At 31.2% G+C, this 21,798-nt stretch overlaps 2 protein-coding genes and 1 pseudogene across 4 annotated transcripts; all 3 read right to left on the bottom strand.

Moving 5' to 3' along the window:
* Positions 1-445: 445 nt before the first annotated feature.
* Positions 446-2,359, bottom strand: LOC100790822 (dof zinc finger protein DOF3.1). Its single transcript, XM_003529689.5, has 2 exons — positions 1,097-2,359; positions 446-992 (listed from the first exon to the last, which is right to left on the bottom strand). The coding sequence occupies exon 1, from the start codon at positions 1,785-1,787 to the stop codon at positions 1,152-1,154; it is 636 nt and encodes a 211-aa protein (XP_003529737.1). The 5' UTR covers positions 1,788-2,359; the 3' UTR covers positions 446-992; positions 1,097-1,151.
* LOC100796263 (uncharacterized) lies at positions 1,852-2,313 on the bottom strand (annotated as a pseudogene).
* Positions 2,360-10,144: 7,785 nt separating the features above from the next.
* Positions 10,145-18,039, bottom strand: LOC100789058 (serine/threonine protein phosphatase 2A 55 kDa regulatory subunit B beta isoform). 3 transcript variants are annotated; one of them, XM_014777631.3, is made up of 15 exons: positions 17,535-17,667; positions 16,965-17,154; positions 15,930-16,033; positions 15,714-15,812; positions 15,509-15,628; positions 14,629-14,835; positions 14,092-14,183; positions 13,750-13,868; positions 12,365-12,488; positions 12,018-12,141; positions 11,555-11,623; positions 11,374-11,465; positions 11,216-11,293; positions 11,062-11,132; positions 10,145-10,961 (listed from the first exon to the last, which is right to left on the bottom strand). In XM_014777631.3, the coding sequence occupies exons 4-15, from the start codon at positions 15,780-15,782 to the stop codon at positions 10,825-10,827; spliced, it is 1,302 nt and encodes a 433-aa protein (XP_014633117.1). In that variant the 5' UTR covers positions 15,783-15,812; positions 15,930-16,033; positions 16,965-17,154; positions 17,535-17,667; the 3' UTR covers positions 10,145-10,824. The 3 variants fall into 3 exon arrangements, with proteins under 3 accessions (XP_014633117.1, XP_006583026.1, XP_003529950.1); XM_006582963.4 differs by lacking the exon at positions 16,965-17,154 and having other exon boundaries at positions 17,535-18,039; XM_003529902.5 differs by lacking the exon at positions 16,965-17,154 and having other exon boundaries at positions 14,632-14,835; positions 17,535-18,039.
* Positions 18,040-21,798: the final 3,759 nt, after the last annotated feature.

Below are 21,798 nucleotides of genomic sequence, written 5' to 3'. Positions count from 1 at the left end.
TGGAGGGATCTTGATTCTTGGCAAGCCATATATTGACTCAAAATTATATACCTATAAGTACAAATAAAATGAACACAATAACATATTTGGAAGAATTCCACTAAAAGAAACTGAACAACTCTAGCTCATGGAAAGTTTTCATGAGCTGAAATTATGAGGACTCGTCAGAATCATGATAATACTTACAGATTATTTACCTACAAAATTTTCACATTGACAGTAAAACTCACGTCCATTTGAGATATGCTTACCAACGGAACATCCCTTATACTAAAGCCATAAATTTGAAGCTTAAATTATACAGATTAAGAATGCTAAAGTTAAATAAATATTAAATAATACCAACATTTACACCATTTAGTTTTGAACAAGTTAACAAGATCATGAGAGGCATGAATCTGAAAACATTGACCAGGACGGAACATAAGAGCAAAGAAACAAGGTGTCAGTTGTCAGGTTCTCCATTGATAAGATACAAACAAGATACAACTTCAAAGGCGGTACTTTAGATTTCCCCATATCATCCCCAAATCCCCTTAAATATCTAAATATAACGCACAACAAGTCAACAACAACTTGTCAATGTAAACTTCCATATATCCGAGGACACTTCAAAAGCTATGCAAAAACACATACCAAATTACATATGATAATAACATCTCACATCCTCCGAGCCATCCTCACAAAAAAAATGCCTTTTTTTTCCCCAAATTTTCACAAGTGGTAAGTTTGAAAAACACCAATCACGAGCATATAAACTATTGAAAGAAAAAAAAATCTTTACCTAAAGGATGCTGCTTCAGTGACATTCTGGTGTATGTATGATCCTCCATAGCATGCTCTCCATAGGCTTGATCAAATTATATAACTCTTTACATAATCATATAGTAAATATGAACGAAGATTGATCCAGTTGACAAGATAGAATTCATATTTCACAAGAATGTGAATTTGAATATCCTGTACATTAAGTGCTTTTTGAACGGTGAAACCTGTTATGAATTTCCCAAGATCAAACTCCACTAAACTTTTCTATAACCAGGAAAAAACACAACAATAGTATTTAAGTATATATTATATATATAAGACCAATCACCATAATCGAGAAGCTGGATTAAGCCAAAAAGTCTCAAACTTTTATCACTAAGCTTCTATTGAAAACTTGGGCCAGGTGTGTATATTGCAAGATCAGACCAACCATGAGTACCATTCCAACAGCTTGAATCACCATTCTGCAAACCTAGAAAACTCTCTGAATTCTCATTGCTCTGAACCTGCAAATCCGGGTTTAGACCCGAATCCAGATTCAGACCCGGGTCAGAACTCACGCCCTCCACAAATTCACCCATTTTGAGACCCGACCCAGATGGATTCAGACCCTCCAAGAGGGTTCCGAAGTGCCCAGATGAAGCTAGAAGGGAACTGAAACTGCCACCACCAATGTTGAGCACCCTTTGGTCTTGATCAACCGGGTTGGTGCAAATCCGGGTCGGGTCAGGATCCGAAACTGCAGAGGAAGAAGATGGTGCAGAAGAGCGTTTTGATAAGGTTGATGAAGAACGTTTTGTGGTCTTTCTGCTTCCACCCCCAACAGGGATGTTTCTCAAAGCGCCACCTTTAGTCCAGTACCTTCTGCAGTTCTTGCAAAAGTGGCGTGGCTGCGAGAGGTTGTAGTTGTTATAGTAGCAGAATTTGGTGTTGTTGGAGTCACAACGTGGACACTTGAGTTGTTCTTGTTCAGGAAACTGGGGTGGCTTCACTCCTTGGAATGCTGTTGGGTCTTGCATCCTAGAAAGGACTTGAATTTTGAAGAGGGTGTGTATGGTGTTTATGGAAAGATAAGTGTCAAAGTTAAGAGATGAGTGACTGAGTGGTTGGTGTAGGAAGATCCAAACTTTTGCTTGAGGGAAACAGTAGTTGGTGTTGGCTTTTGAGGATGTGAAGTGGCAAAAAGGAATTGAATTGAGTTGAACCACCAATCACCAATGAGAGAAGAAGAGAAGAAAGAGGACAAAAAGGTTGGATTTTTTGGGACTCTGGAAATGTGTTTTGGAGGTCTAGTGTAAATGTAATCACATGAAAAGTCTTCAATCTAGGACCAATTTCAGAGAGTTTGTTTTATAGGCTATAATATAAAACATAGGAATATAAGACAAAGTACCGAATGCATAGAGATTGAACCTTCTGTTCGGTTGTTGGATTTCTGTGGTAGTGACTGAGGAGAAAAGCACACAGATTAAAGTGGAGAAAACATGGAGCAAGCAATGTTGAAGAGGAAATGTGAGATGGCATGTGATGATATTTGGAGAGCATGAAAATGTTGACAAAGATGAAGATGTTGTCAACCAGTACATCCGCGTGGAAGTGACCACAAGCTCACAAATCAAATAGAATCACCTTAATTATGAAATAGTTTTATTTTGTAAATTGAGTTTATTTTAAAATAAAGTTGATTTTTTATAGAAACTTAATTTCAGATCAAATATAACTATGTGAGACATATTTTTAAAGGTAATTAAGTATGTCGTAAAACTATTTTTTTTTTCTCCAAACTGAATTTAAAGCATTCCAAATATGCTCTTACATATGTAGAAAACTAAGTTATCAATTACTTTTATTTTACTTTAAAGACCATTACCAAAATATATAACTGTGCATGATCAATTATAAAATATTTAAATTTTTATCATTAAATAATTGATTTTAAAGTGATACATATTTAATTCTTTAAATAAATGTTTTTTTCTCAAAACTCGGAATGAATTAGGATTATTCTGTAGAAGACACTGTAATTGTAGACAAAAAAAATATTTTTAATTAACAAATTATAATTCTCTTTCTTATAAAATAAACTTCCAGTTGAAAAGAGGCAAAATCCATGACTTTTGCATATCACACACTTTCCCAAAGTGTACTGGACTACTGGTAATGGAAAAGTAACACTAAAATATAAAAGGAAACAGGTTATTCTTTGGCAAAAGTAGGGTATAATAACAACAAAAATTCCTATGGTAATAGACAAATCAACAAGATTTATTTTTACACATCATACTAATGCTAATTGTTTAAACATAACATTAGTTTGTGATAGTAGAATGTCTCTATCAAATTAATTAATCTAATTAATCCACCAACCACAAAGCACAACTATCAACTAATAGTCTATCTAATCTAATAATTCTAGATAATAATGAAAGTGAGGTTTAAAGATATTTTTAGTTTTTATAAAAAAAAGTGAATTTTAATTTGTATATAAATTCATATTTCGTTATTTTAAAATTTAAAACTATTATTTTCAGTCTGTATAAAATAAGTAAATTATCATTTTACTCTGTAAAATACTTTTTTCTTCAAAATTAAAAATGATTATTTTTTTTCTAATGTTCATTTTAAAATATATAAAAAATTAGAAAAAATTGCGATATTATGTATTGACATGATATGTCACTTAAAAAAATTAATAAGTGTTACCTAATAATAATAATAATAATAAGGTCCAGAAATAATAATTTTGAGCATGTTTAGATTATCATTTAATTTGTTATTAAATATGTTTCAAGACACATCCAAGATTCAACACAAGAGACATTTTAATCGGTTCCCGAAATATAACATACCTTAATTTTTTAGGATAAAAATTTTAAAAATTAAAATCAATTTTTTTATATTTTAGATATACTAAAATTATATTTAGTACCTTTATAGATTGTCGATCCCAATATACATTTATGTCAATCTCTATTTCCGAAAAACATCACATTTCTTATTTTTATAGTCAAATTATATTGGACTTGGTGTAATCATATCTCAATTGGGCAAAACAAGCACACTCTTATGGTATGATTGACCCAAAAAATGAGAATAATAATACAATTTATTTTATTGAATTAAGAGAAAATAAAAATAAAAACAAAAATATTTTACTTTTCTCTTGATCCTTTTATCCTCATTCCAAACATAGAGCAGCATAATAAGGGCAAGCAGTGGGCCAGGGAACCTCCCTGGCGTGCGAACAAAGCAAAGGGGCATCATTGGGTTTCTGGGGAAGATCTGAGCCGTTGAATAAGACGGAAGGAAATCTGGGACGTGGAAGCCTGAAGAAGCGGGAATGGTCCGTTTGATTGCGTTGAGTTACCGTCACCCCACCTCAGCATGGCCAATGTCACCCGCAACACGTGGCGTAACCCCCCCATCCATGGGAGTGGTTTTTGTCATTTTGGGTTTGACCCAGTCCTATCTCTCTACTACATCACTCATCTCTAATTATACACTACAGTTTAGGTAAGTAAGGTACTATTCTTCTAAATGTTTTTTTTTTAAATTAGATTTAACATTATTTATTGGTGTAAATACTGGTTCATAGTGTATTGGTCTAACTATAATAATTAGTATTAATATTAATTATTTTTAAACATTACATAGTAATTTTATCAGAGCATAAAACATAGGTCAATAATAAATAAATTTTTTAAGATGCTTCAAAGTAAACATCTACCAAAATAATTTATGGATGTCAAATATATTATACGACCCACCAAGTGAAAAAATGAAAAAAGAAAAAAATATATATATAATTTATAATAAGTTATATAATATGATAAGAGGAGAAAAATAAAAATATATATAAATATTAATTAGGTGTTTGAAAAGTATAGATGTTCATTTATCTTTGTTCAGACATCTATACAGACAACAGTACACGCGTAAAGTTGAGACAAGACATTATTCCTAAGTCTCGTAGAGTTCGAGTGAAAAATTCAAGCTTATAAAGCATTTAATACAAGGATTATATATATATATATATATATATAAACTTTTACAATTTAACATGCATTAAGCGGGCCTTAATTTGATTTAAAAATATTTTTTTGTTAAATCGGAAATCTAGAACGCTATTTCCAATCAATTATCATTTAGTTTTGGGCCATTTTACTATTTTTTAAATGGATTTTACTAAACATATTTTATGAGACGATTTAACAAAATATATCTAATATCTAACTCTTCACTAACTTTTTTGGTCAAGTAGGTCAACCACGAAAATTTACTTATTTATTACCAATGATTCTTGTGAAAGTGGGTTAATAATAATAATAAATTTGAGTAATAAGTAAATTAATTTTTTTTATGTTAATAAATAATACTTTTGTTAAGGAAGTCTAATTTAGTGCCTCAATTGGCTAAATAAGATACATAATTTATTATAATTTTTTAATATTATCTTTGATTCTCACATATAAAAAAAATAATACTTTAATATTTTAATAGTCTAGTTAATAATTTAATTAGATGTACCACTTGCATTTAATATTATGTAGTAATGTTATTCAATGAGTTATATATTTGATCTAATTCATTAAATATCAAAGTACCAACAAGAAGGTTAATTAGATGGAAGATGGTCTGGCAATTAAAAGTAGAGGACAAAAAAATTACATGTCAAATATTAAGAGGAAATTAAATGTAAATAGTTCATTTCTGTACTCAATAAATGACAAAGCTTTACGATACAGTATAATCTATGTAGCTTATTTCACGCAGCAAACTTTATGATACATTATAATATAATTTTATCGAAAAAATGGTACAATATAAATTTTGTAGCTTATTCCACTTAGTACATGTTAGAAGTAGATTGATTTTAAAAAAAAATAATAATCACTTACGTAGTATCAATTATTTCAACAACTTTCTTAAAAAACTAATAAAGGTAATTGATTTTTTATAGAAAAAACAAGTTACAGTAAACATGTGGAAAATGCTTAGTAATTGTTGTCGTATATATTTAGTTTTATATAATGTCTAAGATTTTAAAAATAGTTAAAAAATAACTTATGCATTGTAAGAGTATAAATAATTTTACATTGTTATCTAATAATAAGTTATTATATATAAAAAATTATTTTGATAATTATTTTTAAAATTATATTAACAATTATTTTTTATTATAATAATATAAAACTTTTTGCAATGCTTAACAAATAAACTCTTAAAATTATTAAACAAAAGGTAGAATATTAAACAATAATTTTAAATAAATAGTCAATTTAATCTCTAATTTGGATTATTTTGTCATTTTAGTCCTTAAAACTAAGAAAAATTCAAATAAGTGTATGAAAATTTTTATAATTTCATTTAAATCTTAAAACGAATCATTTTGCTCATTTTTGTCCCTGGAGACTTAAGTGATAATAAAAATAATAATAATATAAGTTTATGGATCAAAATGAGAAAAAGAAGCTAATTTCATGCATTTAAATAAAATTCTAAAAACCTTAAAGATTTATTGAGTTTTTGTTTAGTTTCAAAATCTAAAATGAAGTCAGGTATAAATTCAAAGACTAATTTATCATTTACTCAATAATGTCTTAAAGAAAAAATATATATTTATATTTAGAAACATAGTTGGTTGGGTCCCGCTGGTACTTATAACTTATTGGATAGAAGGAGTAGTGGGTTCGGTTGAGCACTAGGAAATGTGGACCCACCTTTTATGAAAAATAATCCAAGGGCTAGGATTTGATTTGGGTGATGAAGAAAAGCACAGTGTTCGTGCACCAAAATGAAGGATTTGAATGAATAATGATTATCTCAGCAAAACGTGCGCGGTTATGATTTGAAGGATGTGCTCTCCTCACTCAATATTTTACCACTTTTCTGCACGATTTCATCATCACCATCGTCAACAGAATCATGAATACTAATTAATGAACCTTTTCTCTTTATCTCTGGATAACAAATTGCATAGATTTAATAATATACAGTGTCTTATTTCAAGCCAGAAATGTACTTATGTAGATGTGTTTCACAAACGAAGGAAAGTGGAAGAAAAGGTACAGAATAAGATCATTTTTTAAATTGTTTTATAAGAAAAAAAAAATTAAAGAACTAACGTGATTAAAATAATGATGTTAATTTCGGTTTTATATGATTAAAAGCCCATTCTCCCCTAATTTCCATCTATTTTGGGGTGGAACCAGAATTATTATGAGACCTAACTAAAAAGTTTCTTTCCTCTTATATTTGATAAAGAAATATAACAAAAAACTAATACATGTTCGGTTTAAAAAAGAAAGTAAAAGTAGAATAAAATAGTTTTTCAAGCTATTTGATAGAAGAGTAAAAAAAAAAGGAAAGGTAAAAAAAAATTCTACTTATTTGGTTGCGTAGAAAATAAAATAATACATATAATGACATAAATACTTTAAATAAAAAAATAAAATGTTACATATGCCAACTCATCATAATTATCGTATTCGATTATTTTACATACAACTAAAAAAACCACTAAATAAATGAAATAAAAGAATTATTTTACAAAATTAATTTTATTTATTAATTTATTTTTGTTTTTATAATTCATATCATTAATATTATAAAAAATATTAATAATTTTTTTTTAAGATTACATTAAAACTATAATAACAAATAATTTAACATAAATTTTTTATTTATACACAACAATTATTATGACTCGAATGGAGTACTATATACTCAGTGGGACTTTAAACATTACCAGGTCATGCAGAGTATGCTATAGCTGGGAAGATGATGACAAAGACTAGGGTGTCAAAGTAGAATTCCTTTGGTTTTTGCACCCTGCTCACGAGAAAAAAAAATGGAAGAACGATGTAGTTAGTGTCATGCACCCTAGTCTTCGTCCTAGAGACGTAGATGATTAGTGCATTTAAGAACTGTAACTGTATAATTAAAAATACTCGGTTTTCTAATTGTAACTTTGCAAAGGTGTGACATGATACTCCAGCATCGGTGAGTAAAGAAAGATAGATGATAATGATTGATTATTAATTACACATTCTTAATTAAATTAAGGTAGCAAATTGATAAGACAATATTATAATGTTTTGTTATGTTAGGAATGGTATTTACTTATACATCAAAAATAGAGGTTGAAGATCACAACTCCTTATGAAATTGAGGCAGGAGGCCCAACATTAATACCATGAATGTATCCCATATGTCAGTCATTATGCCTAACAAGTTAGGTTTTCAATTGGTCACAAGGTTCCATTTTGCAACCCTATGAATTAAAAGTCCATGCCCATCTTCACACGAGTAATCGTGCTCAAATAATTTTGATTGATCTGGCTAGGATGGAAACGTGAGTGATGTAAAATGAACAAACATCTCAATCCATGGACAGTGACCAAGAATTAAATGACATGAGTGATCAAAACGTACAATAGGAGGGTCTCGCATGTATCATTGATCGCATACCTTAAGGTGATAGACAAATACAAAAATAACAACCGAGAATGAATTGTTGCTAACTAATAGCTGAAAACCGTTCACGTTCATGAGTTGACATGTTTGCACACAGCATAAGCATTGTGGGACAAGAGGATTAAGAAAATTGCCAAGTGCCTCAAAAAATGACAGTATTAGAAACCTAGAAAATTGAAACATAAAATTGGGGTGAGTAAAAAAAAGGAAAAAGATTAGCTCACCCCAATTTGCTATACTGCAGTAGGATTTGGATACTCTTTGTTCTCCTTAAAAGAACAATTTACACGTGATTGAAAGAGTATGTAATTTCATATCATAATCAACAAATTATAATACTCAACAAATTTATCACATAAGATAGGTTGTGATTGAAAGAGTATGTAATTTCATATCATCAGTGCATTACTTTTTTTAACTGAGTGTATGAATTATTTATTCTTACAAAGAACTGAAAAAGATGTATAAAAAAAAAAGAGACTTTTATTAATATTAATTGTGTTTTTTTATTCGTGACAATTGAAGACCGCGTTAGGGATTTTTTTTAATAACTCAATATGCTGTTCAATTAATTGAGCCAAACTTTCTTGACATTATTTACATTTTTTTTTAATAATGATATTACATTTACTAATAATTTTTTTTTCAAACTAGCCCTTAAAATTATCGAGTTATCATCTCACTCTAGATCAACATTCCAACCCTTGAATAAATTTCATCAACATAGTATATTTTTATTTTAAAACTAAGATTTAAAAGAAAAACGGTAAAATTGTGACCCTTGACATGTTCAATTTTTTTTCCATGAGAAATAAACAAATTATCTTAGTAATTTACTACATTTATTATTTATTGACTACAAAATTGTTAAATAATTAAGAGAATTTTAGGTAAAAAAAAAAAGAATTAAAGCAAGAGACATTTTAAAAAGAATTTTACAAAAACAAACAAAATTCTCAAAAACTTCTTATATATAAGAATGGTGGTAATATTTATTGAAAATAAAAAGTAAGAAAAAAAGTGTTTCTCTACTCTGAAAATACTTCTTTTCTTCCTTCTCGGTCTCCCCTTCTTGTAAAATACCCGCATCCAATAAGAGTGTACCATGTTATATCAATGGTTAAAATAGCATGGTAAAATCATCAAATATTGTTTAGTGAATAATAAAATATTTTACACTCAAAATGTATATAAATTAAACACCTCTTCTTTTTGTTGCTTTAAGGAAATTCCCGTAAGTTTTTAAAGTAAACTAAATTATCAAAAAGAAACAATAATGATAATAAGATAAAGCTTAAAATTCTAGAAAATGTGAGCAGATTGCACCAATATTTTAAGTGGAGAAAAGAAAAAGGTGGACATTTTCATTTCTTTTCAGCAAAAGATGGATCCGAATCTATTTATTTACTTTACTCAAGGCAAGGATTCAAACACTGCCAAACTCTAAAGTTACATGGAGAAAGTTACCCCAAACGGCAATGTGGTTGAACAATTTTAAATTTTCATAATAATCAATTTAACTAGAATATGCTTTAATAAATAAAAAATTAAAAATGGACCTTCTAATTAATTGTCTTAACAGGTAGTTATTCCACTCTGATAATTATTTCATCTATCTTCTAGCTCAAACTCTATGAAACTGGAATGTTTAAGCACTGATCATTAGAGGGGAAAAAATATAATCGGTTTTCCATTTCTGTAAGTTGCCTAAACTTCTAAAAACACGATTAGTCGTTAGAAACAAAAAAAAAAAAAATTGTACTTTACAAACAAAGTAACAGAAAAATGTTCAGCAACCAAATCATGAAATTGTTAATTGCTTTTTGATACCCTTACATTCTGGGCAACACATTAAGAACAGTTAGTCAGTCACAAGGCAAAAAGGAAAAAATCCAACAAGTGATAAAACCATAAAAATTTGGTAGGAAGAGACAATCCAGTTTATCCTACATCATTCCAACCTAGAATTATTACTTCCTTTAGACATTTTACACAAAAATTGACCAAGTGCAGCAAAAATTGGAGTTTGAAACAGTGTCAAATTAATTCCCAACACAAATAATCAATGAAAAAATGATGCACTGCAGGTTTCCACTGCTCCATCCCACAAGACATCTGGGTAAAAAGAAAAGAACTACATTTTATCTTTTTATCCTAGTGGCAGATATTGAACATCCTTTAGTATTTGTTGTAGGAGAGCTACAATCACATTTTCTTCTTCATTTGCAAGCCAAACACAATATGAAGCATTGACTGCACCTTCTCTTTTTATAAGAAGATACAGAAAAAGGGGGAAAGAATATTAGGGTTGGAAGAAGGTGGAAAAATTGAACAAAAAAAGAGATGCTGCTCATCATCCAGAAACAAAATAAGGTTCTGCCTACCCAGGAATTTTGAAACAGCCACTTCTGGATCTTTTTTCTAAAAGCTCCTGCTAAAGATTTTGAAGGGCACTTTGTAGTGTGAGTTAATGTAGCCTCCAACTCATTGGTTGGTAAGAAGGGTAAAGAAGCCTTCTCCACAGCAACCCAAAAACAGGTCAACCAAAGCAAATACATGCTCTTCAATCATCTTTCTTCCTTAAGCATAGTACATGTATAAGCTATTTGCAGCAGCACAAGCAATTGAATTCTCAGTTGGGTGCCATGCTAAGTGCAGCAACTTTGTTGTGAAATCAAAAGAATTCCCATTTGCGTCGACACTGGCACTTTCTGCTCCTGTTCAAGATTACCAATATATTGCAAGTCTTGATATACTACAAGAACAAGCTATATATATCATAAAAACTTGGGCAAAGTTGATAAATTGAGAACTTACCACGTCTTACAACTCTTGTTATACTGTTTCCCAGTGATCTAGATGGCCTTGAAGGGGTTGGAACTTGACGCCTGAGTAAATGAAAAAGTTCATATGAATTCTACAGTGCCCGACTAAACCGCAATTGTTTTTAAAAATTAAGGTATAAAATTACCTCATTGGATTTTTACTGGCTTCCAAAGTCATAGCCTCAGTACTTCCAGGAACACAACCAAACACACGGAATAGATTGCTGGTATCAAATGAAACAAAATAGTAAGAAGCAGACTCAAGAATGACAGAACCACAGATAGATTAAGTTTGTATCCATACCTGTAAGAACCAGTTGAAACACGCAATCCATCACCACTTAGACAACACTCAAACTTATCAAAAATTGAATCATTTTCATATAAATCACAAAGCTGGCCAAAAAAAAATGAGCCAGTTACTATGACTTGATAAAGCAGCAGGAATTCATTGCTCATTACTTATATAAACATGGGAATCTAACCTTTGGCCTTAAATACTCGTGAACCTGGAATGTTGCAACTGGACCAGAATCCATATTGATGTCCCATAACTGAAATACAAGACAGATGAGACTAGTGGGATTTTGTTGATAAAAACAGAGGGAATCCAAACAAAAGTAAAAAAAAATGAATTACATAGCATGCTCTGCCTGCCCAACCACAATTGAATGTCCAATGTAAATTAAATAAAAAATAAAAAAATTGAACAGAAAGTTGTTGGTTCATGGTATCAACAACCACCACCAATGGATTCTATCAAATACCAATTTTTTCAAAAAATCTGATTGAACTTGAGCCTAAGTAAGAATCTTATCATTGAGACCAAAACCAAACACCCATGTCTCATGGAGTTCAATTCAATAAATTTAGAGTAACTCCATCCAAAATACTCAGAAAAGCTTCATTGACAGAAGCATGTATTTTGGAATAGTAAAGCTCTCAAACCTTTAAGGTCATGTAATCACGACTAAGTATATATCTTCCATCCTTCCCAAATTTTATGTCTGAGATTGAGGCAATAATCTCTGTGAAAAATGATCGTGACCCAGGGGCTTCTTGTTCCTCAAATCTGTACAGAAAATAATTTTCTGTGAGTCTACCGCAAAAGAAATCACATAAATGAATAAATATAATAGGATCCAGAAAAATGCTTTTCTTTGTATGCAAAATGCAGTGGCCCCTGTAAAGAAGGAATCAAATTATCTACTTCCCTTTAATTTCCCCCATCAACCTCAACATTGCTGGGTGTAAGCCATAATGAAAACAAATAACATAAGCAAAAGATAGCTTACAGTTTGGCATGAGAATCACATAATGCTGACTGCCGCAAGTCAACAAGACGAATTGAACCCTTTGAGCTGCTATATGCCAATGTATTACAATGTGTAGGGTGAAATTCTGCTGATGTTATAACCTCTGCAATAATAATATATAGGGTCAAGGCTCAACCAAAGCTACACACAAAAAAAAAGAAAAATAATTTTAAAGAAGGTTCAATTTATGATACCTGATCCACAAGACTAACAACTTTTTATTTCTTTAAATTTCCAACTAATTATCTCTCTGCTTTAGCATCACAGTGAACGAGTTATATTGCTGGGGTTTATTTTAGGGGAGGGGGGTTCATAGATACCACAGTTAGGCACTGGAGCATGCCATGCTTGAACAGTTGAACCACAGAGGCTTGCCTAAGGGTCCAGAGGTGGGGTAACACCTCAATTAGCTAGAGATGCTGACCCCTTTCTTGGCACCTCACCTCAACATCATAGGCACACCATTTTGGCATATTTGCCCATACATTGTTTAGTAGAATGATGGAATCTTCATGCTTATAGGTTAAGGATTTTACTCATTCCTGCAGGATTATTTATAAGAGGTCGATATTCAAACTAGTGTGATGCTTGGTTTTAAACAAAAGATCAAACTTATGAAATATGAGTGTAAGACAACATATTCTATATGCCTGACGATATGCGGCAATCAAAAATCCTATAGATGCAACAATTGCAAAGATCATATTTCTTTGGCAGACATCGTTAAAATTCACCCTATGAAAGTCCAATTTGATTCTTTGATTCTTCTTCAAACCCATTAAACCTAAACACTAATACTGTGGATATTGTTCACAGAAACCAAACAACCATCAATCTAACCATAAAACTCCATCCAATTGCTTGTGAATCCCCTTACCAAGACATACAACCCATGAAACTTCAGTCCACCTATTATCTACCCTTAATTCACCTAGAAAAACCTGATTCAGATAAGATTAATCTCAATCTTACTTCCCATGAACATCACAGAGATGAAACTAGAATGATATACACACGTAAATAAACAATACTCAGATAACTACAACTTACATGTTATCACTTCTTTAAAGGACAAGACTTAATGGTCATGGTACTGTTTTCCAATCAAAATTGGCCAAGTATTATTTTCATCTCTAACTGCTTTCAACTTTCAATGTGGCAACCAATTTCATCTAGATAACTAAAATTGGCATCTTGGTAACCAGTGTTATATTTCGAGTTATACTTTGATTCGATAAGAGAGCAGTACCACCCACTAGTAACTATGGTACTGTAAGTTTTGCCCTTTAAATGGATAAATTATACCAAGTTATCAACAGAGAACAGTTTCAGCACAGCATAAAAATACAATAGTGAAAACTTACCAGTCAGATCCTCCATATTTGCAGGCTTTACATCAACAATATTAAAACTTTGATTGCTAATTTCCAGGTTCCAAAGATTTATTCGTAAATCATCAGCTGATATGAAAGTTTCTCCATCGCTAGCAGATATTTGAAACATACCATAGTCCAAATTTGATCAGATTTCAGAAAAGCATGATAGACAAACAAAAATAAGGGCGCAAAAAATGCATACATGAAAACTCAAAAAAGAAAAGCAGTAAACTTTCAAATCAACACTACGTTAAAACAAATAAAGATAACCAAAAAGCAAGATTCCACACTGAACAGCCTAAAATAGGAACCCTCAAGGTTTCAAATCACCTGTTATTTGAAATAGAATTAATATGATAATCATGAGCATGGGCATATACTCTACGACATCGAGCCACCAAACTGGTCTCATGGCTGGTTACCTACATATTTTACAATCAATGTGTTAGCACTCACTAAACTACAAAGTTTCAAACAAGTAATTGTCAAGGCTTGAAAACTAGCTCCACTACATACAAAAATACAGTCACAAACAAGGATGGAACAATCAAAACAACAAACTTAATGTTAACGATTTGGAGGGGGTCAACATCCCTCCTCATTCAATTTTGGCTCCCCTCCAATATTGCAGGGATTTTGGAGGGAAGAGCTGGGTTTAAACTTCATAACATTTAAAATACATTGACTAAAATATTCTTCCATTTTAAAGTAAGATAGTTTTATTTTCTCTCCTCTCCCCCACTCTTCAACCAAACAGAATAACCCTCTCCTTTCCTCCCTTCCCCTCCATTAAAACCTACTATAATTTTTATCCCCAAGAAACAAATATTGGGAAAAAATAAATAAAATGGAAGGGCTGAACACAACTACCAATGGTAATCTTAGAGAAGGTACGCCTTCTGGTGGAAATGAGAAATCGTTGTTTAAATAATTGTATGGTCCATCTGGAGATACTCCATTTGCAAGATATGATTTGGAGCTACTGGAATTACTTGAACTAGCAATAGAGCCATTTCCCATTGCTTTAGGATCAACATTCATGTCAGAAACTTTCTTGACCTTCTTTTCTTGAACCTGTTTAACTCATAGATAAGAACAAAATACGAATAAGTGACCTTGAAGACAGATCAATAATGTGAATTCATATTCATATGAAAAAAAAACTAAAGGAAATGTAATCACAGAACACATTCATTTTGAATATATGCACAAGCAAACACTAAGGTCAGAGTCCATTGGGATTTATTGAACAGCATGGTTATCTTTCATATTTTCCTATCCTGGTAAAATATTGAAAGTAGCAATCATACAATCCGTTATAAATTACGATGACATATCAACCAAAGTAATTAAAAGATAGCATTGCTCAGAAAAGAAGTCATGACATTATTAATGCACTTAAAAATGAACAGCTTTACACACACATGCACCCTAAAAAGTCAACCTCAAATAGCAGAGTTATCTGACTAACTAAAAAATGCTTCAGCATTAGTAAAGTAAACAATGATTAAACCTCAAATATAATTTGTAATTTGCAAAGGCTAAGTCCAAGCAACAGATTCCATTATTACTCAGATATATAAGCCTCGTAAGCTACAACAAATCCCCATAAACATATACTGTCAAAGCATGTGAAACAAGGAACCAAACTTATTTTGACAGAAATGTAACCATGTGTGTCATTCATATATAAATTGAATAAAAAAAATAGCATTCAGCATCCCACAAGTGAGCATTCATTTCATACCTTCCAAAATTTGATGGTTTTATCATTTGTGGATAGAAGGAACAAAGCACCATTAGCTGTTTGGCACCATTTGATTTTGTTAATTTTCTCTTCTATTTCCAGACTCTTAAGATAGTCAAACTGAAACAACAATCACAAGTCATAAATGTTAAGATTTCTGCTCCACAAGCATTTCGGGCAGCATTAACCAGTGACTGAAAATTACCTCAGGCTCATGACTCTGAAACTCTGTTTTATAACGGAACTCAGGATGTCTACTAATAGAATAGTCCATCCTCTCCAAGTCCCTTCTTGATCCGTGATGCTGCAAGTTACAGTATACATAGATATTAGAAAATTAAGGGTGTAAAGTAGAATCTTTAAAACCTAAGTTAGTAATTTTAGTTATAAAAGAAATTGCTGAAGAAAAAATTAGACTTACATCTTTTGTATCTGTCCGCTCAAAGAGAACTACTCGACCACCACGATCACCAGTAGCAAGATGATCACCAGACTTGTCAAATTCAATAGCAGAAATTATATCCACTGAAGAAATAAAATTGGGTAAATAATTAGGAAACTTACACATTAACAGCAACAATAGCTAATCCAATTATGTCAATCACTCATACTGGCAGGCTTCACAATTCAGTTAATGGAGTCAGCATGCTGAGAATAAATACCCAACAAGTACCCATCAGATTTAAAAGACCCGTGTTGGAATTGCTATCATTTCTAGTCTCTTAATCCCATATATAAACCATGAAATAGATCTTAGTTACAGTTTGACATGAGTACTGCATGTCTGCTGTGAGTTAAATCAACGTTCAAAAAACAGAAGGTTTCTGTGCATAGAGAAATCAAGTCCATTATCCAAGTCCAAATCTCTCCCATCATAGTCCTGTGCGATATTATGTCAAAAGTTTCCAAAGTTGTCCAAATTTAGAATCAAACCAGTTCAGATAATATAGATAGTTAGATACAACTTCAAGAGAATTACATGTCTTTAGTTCCCTCATATAAAAAATTATTAAATGAACAAGTTTCACCATAAAACATCAAACATTTATCTACTCTCTCTGAGTCCTCGTTTTCTCTCTCATTTTTGGTGAGGGTTGGGAAATTGAACTTCAATGATACTTAGTGGTTTACTTTTCTTCAATTGTCACTCATAAACAATTAAATTAGAAGACAGCTCTGCCATTTGAACCAGAGACAATGTTTCCAAACCATAAAGGTTATTAGTTGCAGCAATAAAAACACAAATTAGAAAGAAATGTAATATTGAACCCGCATTACTGTAAATACCCATCCTCATCTAGATGCTGGATGCATACTCATCCTCTTTCTACCCTCAAAACAACCCAATCCCAAATTCCAAATGCAACCTTAGCATAATGGTAACACATCACATATCTGACTATTACAGAAAAGCATGACATAGCTTCAATTTTATCAATATATATTATTGTTTTACGTTGTGGAAAGAAAATGGCATTTCTTCCTCTACGACATGGACAAATCCGCTACATGCTCATTCTGAAAAATATCATCCAAACATCACCACCTGTTCACTTATACTCCCACCAATCAAACACCACCAACCCGATCCCTGAAGCCAGATTCCAATGCCACTCACCAAACTCCGGACCGTTAAGATCTAACACCTAGCAGCCAAACTCACATTAAAAACTAAACAAACCAATCCACAACAACAAAAACTGCTACCAACACACACCACTAACTAAAAACACAAACCAAAACAAAAAACGCCATCATTAAGTCCAACAGCTCAGTTACACTCATACCAATCCAACCACGTAAAAATCCACAATGCAAAAAACCCAACCTCAAACCACTATTTCCCTTCCCCCACAAATCAAAAAACACCCTCACAATCACACCCCGATAAGGCAATGACCCATAATCCAAAACAACAAGGGAGCAACAGAACATGATCCGAAACAGATCGAAACAAAGGAACCAAACCCTAATCCAAAGACATCAACAACTGGATCCGACAGAACAACGTAGGAACAACAATTACCTTCCTGAACTTCCTCCCCCGCCGTACGTTCCCCGAAAACCTGCGAGAATTTCCACTCCAGCGGCTGCGGTGGACCCGCCGGAGCTGCCACGACCTCATCACCACCGTTCATTTGTCAATCAACGGTTCTCTGAAAATCCCAACAGCAATCTCTATCTACCAACGCGCATCGAAGGTTTCCTTTCTGGGTTTTCACAAGATCATAGTTTCAGAGACACCCACCAAACAAAGATGCAATTTTTTTCACACCCTTCTTTGGATTTCCAGTTCAACCATTGGAACACCCCAAAAAAAAAAATTCCAAGTCTTTTTCCTCTTTCTCTCTCCTGAAAGCTCAATCTTTTCTCTCTCTAAAAGGAGTAAAATGGGAATTTTTGGGGGATTAAAATGGCCGAGTAAACGGTTCTATTTGGGTTTGGAGATGAAAAAAAAAACACAACACACACACGCACGCACGCACACTCTTCTCTCTCTACTCTCTCTCTGAATAATAGGTTTCTGTTTGTTCTTTTCGTACGTAAATATATATAATTTCCTCGTCCGTGATAACCTTGTGCGTCGGTCATGCACGGTTTGTGAATGTGCTGCCTTTGGCTGTATTCTGATGGGGTGGTGGGGTGAAATGTCGTTATATTTGACGTCTGTGACGAATTAGTTGTGAAAGCCGGTGAAGTTAGAGAATAATTTTTAGACTGGTTGAATTTTTCATTAATTTAACAAAGTACTTGTGAAAGGACCAGAAATTGTTGATGAAAAAAAGGTTAAGGTGAGATTTGTGTGAAATGACATTGATGTCCTTGCCTTTTCTCCCCACAGATATTCTTTCACCACCACTCCTGAGATCTTCCATCACATAGAAGTGGGCCATGTACAGGGAGACAAGGCCATGATCAAACGGCTAAGGATTGTAAGGTTTTATTATTTTTAATATAAAATTGATAAAGAAAAAAATGTAAGAAATCTTAGTCCGTGAGATTATGTTGCATACATGATAAGAATGCAGTATACATGGAATATGCAAGTAATAGAGTGTGATTGATGGATATTGGTCAGTACTTGCCCTCAACCCCATCTCAAAACATTTGCACCCAATCTATCCATAGTTATTTATTTGTCTTTGGTTAAAAAAATTCATTTTTTTTTTACCAAACATACTCATGTTTGAGTAAAATTATTATAAACAGGAAAAAATTATGTTTGTTCAACATTTAATTTAAATATACATTTAAAGTTTAAATTTTGAATTATTAATTAAATTATAATAATTTCATAGTACAGTAATTTATCTTTAACATAGAGTTGGACATCACCTTGCTTTTTTGTTAGGAAAAATATCAATGTACATCCCAGTTTTCCGTATATAAGTGGAAAGAAGATAAAGAGAAAAGGTATAATAAATTATGTAATTACAAAATAAAGAAGAGGATAAAAAATAAACTCGGATTGGAAATGAGATGAAAAAGAAAATAAATATATAAATATAAGAACTCTTTTTTTGCTAAGGATTCGGAATGATGTTGTAAGTGAACGAAAAAGAACATCAAGCTCATGACTAATCATGCATGAACCAAGAAGTCTAAACTAATTAATTGATTTTTAAAAAATTGTTAGTTTTTTTATTTAATTTTTTCTTTCTTTTGCATTATTTTTTTTTATCTTATCTTCATCGTGACCAAGCAAACATTTGGGGTCTTACACAATTGGCCAAAAAAGTGAAGAAGAAAAAAACACGTTCTTGGAAGGTCGTTGAGATTATTTGTTTATTTATACTATCAAAATAATTGTTTTTGAAAGTGTATATCACTTTGTTGTAGGTCAATTTTTTAATTTCTTTCTTAACCGGAAAGACAATCCGAATTTGTCATGACATGGAGAAAGCTTTTAAAAAAAAACCAGGACTTGAGAACCTCCTCTTAGAACAAGTGGTTCTAACTAGATAGACACCCTTAAATAACATTAAAGAAGATAAACAAGATTAAAAAAAGACATGGAAAAAGTTACGTTGATTTATTTGTTTGGAAAGTTCTTTGTAATCCAAAATTCAATTATGTACAGATGCAAGTTTTTAATTCAGATACAAATAATAAATCTATTATTATATGTAAACAGATATAAATCCTCTAGAAATATTTTTTTTATTTCATGCATGCCTGCATTTTAACTTATAACATTATTTTTTGTATTTAGTGAGGAAAGTCTAATACTAATACCTTTTTATTTAAAATACTAAATTCGTCTTTAGTAAATTAAATGACAATTCAAGTTAACTACCTTTTGCTAGTGAATTATTACTCGAGGTTAAGTTATTCACCAACAATATATAACCAAAGGAAGTTTTAGTAGAAAAATTAACCACTTAATCGATATTAATATTTTCTTAAAACACTTAACTGATACTTATCATTTATCTTTATATTTTTTTCTCTATCATATCATATTATAAGTAATATCTATATTTTTTTCTCCTGTATCTTTGGGTGTCTAGAACACATTGTGTCCAAATATAATTTTCCTATTCTAATGCATAAAAAAATATGATTTTCCTATGAATTACATGCTTCTGTTAATTTTTCTTCATTGGAAATTATATGCTTCTGTTAGCATTTAGTGTATCGACTTTTCATTTTCTATTTCTCCAATCATCTTCTTTTGAACTTGGAGGAAGTTTGGTATAGAAATTATTGATTTCCATTTAAAATACATTTCTAATAATGAGATTTGTTAAGAATATATTTCTGAAAAACATTTATAAAATGTATTTAATTTAAATTTATTTTCTTAAAACAATATTTTATTGATAATTTCCAAAAATAAATTAAGTTTTTATTTTACTGAAGTAAAATTTTTATTCTCACTTATGAAATAGATATATTTTTATTTTGATAATTTATAAATAATATTTTGAGAATAAATTATTTTAAGAAAATTTTATATTTTTTATATCAAAGATAAGAAACTTTAAATTCAATGTTACTTTCCTAAAATTGTTAAAATATTCTTTATAGTGCATGTTCAATTCTTTTATTCAAAAGATAAATTTTTATTTTCTAAGAATATGAATTACATATTTTTTAATCGCTATTCAGTTTTGATATTATTACTTGTAAAATATTTGTTTTAATAATCACTACTTTAAAAAGTTAATTTTCTCAAAGGTTTAACTATAGTATATATGCATGATTGGAATGAATAATTTTAAGAAAAATAATATTTTTTTAAAGAAATCTCTTTCAAGAAATTAATAACGAAAAAGGTAATAATTTTTTTAATAAAATCAACCAAATGTGTTAAATGGTGTATAAAATAATATATATTTTATTGATTAGATATTTAGCCTTTTAAATGTGTATATTCGGATCTAGACACGTGAAGGACACGATCCATTATTTTAAGCGGAGACCTTAACCATGATGAAATGTCTACTTTCAAGTCTTCAATGAAATTCATACTAATTCAGGCAATTGTTATTTTCACACTCTCTCTCTCTCTTTGCTTAGTATTTTTTTTTTAATTTGTTTTCTAAAAATATCCTCCATTAAAAAAATACACTCTCCTCCACTTTTAACAGTTCTGAAAAAAATTAATGATTCTACAATTCTCCTTTGTTCCCTGTCTTTGGTACTTTGAATCCTCATACACTCTAGAATGATACACACTAACTCAAAAATCACCCACCCCCATCAAGGTTTTAGCACAAAGCCTCAAACTTTTCTCAAAATTAAAGAGACCCAATTTTTTGTTTCTCTCCCTAAATTGAAGTATCGAAGCATCAAACTTGCACTGCCATTTTCTGGACACGGAGCTGAGCAATAACGCGCATCGCCATTTTCTGGAGTACTCAACGCTGCTCCCTCAAGACACGTAACCTTAAAACCCAACTTGTTGAATAAAGCATTTTCCTATGCTATTAAAAACACTATAAACTGTTTTTAATGGTATTTTTGGGAGTGAGCTTTTACGGAAGGAATTGAAACAGGTTTCCTAATTTGAAGTTAAGAGAATTATATTATGTTTAGGAAAATAAGCAAAAGATTAAGACATTCTGGACATGAATGATGCAAGTATGTTAACAGGAGCGTATTTTTAGAAAGAGGGTGTTTTTGGAAAATAAATTAAGAAGGAGGGTGTCTAATTAAAGAGGGAAAGTGAAAATAACAATTGTTCATGATGAACTAAACCAACTCAGTAACTCGTTCAAGAATTCCAGTCCTGAAGCCCGATGTATTTATTTGGGCCATTGGATCTACGTCTCAATATCTGGGCT

Source organism: Glycine max, chromosome 7 (assembly GCF_000004515.6).
Source record: "Glycine max cultivar Williams 82 chromosome 7, Glycine_max_v4.0, whole genome shotgun sequence".
In the NCBI taxonomy this organism is placed as follows: domain Eukaryota; kingdom Viridiplantae; phylum Streptophyta; class Magnoliopsida; order Fabales; family Fabaceae; genus Glycine; species Glycine max.
The sequence above is the reverse complement of the archived record's forward strand: the minus strand, read 5'-3'. Positions and strand labels throughout refer to the sequence as shown.

Coding starts and splice junctions, on each gene's coding strand:
- LOC100790822 (XM_003529689.5), bottom strand. CDS start 1,787: ATGCAAGACCCAACAGCATTCCAAGGAGTGAAGCCACCCCAGTTTCCT.
- LOC100789058 (XM_006582963.4), bottom strand. CDS start 17,646: ATGAACGGTGGTGATGAGGTCGTGGCAGCTCCGGCGGGTCCACCGCAG. Junction 15,629..15,713: donor TTCAGAGTCATGAGCCTGAG/GTAATTTTCAGT, acceptor TTGTTGTTTCAG/TTTGACTATCTTAAGAGTCT. Junction 12,142..12,364: donor TGTGATTCTCATGCCAAACT/GTAAGCTATCTT, acceptor TTTTCTGTACAG/ATTTGAGGAACAAGAAGCCC.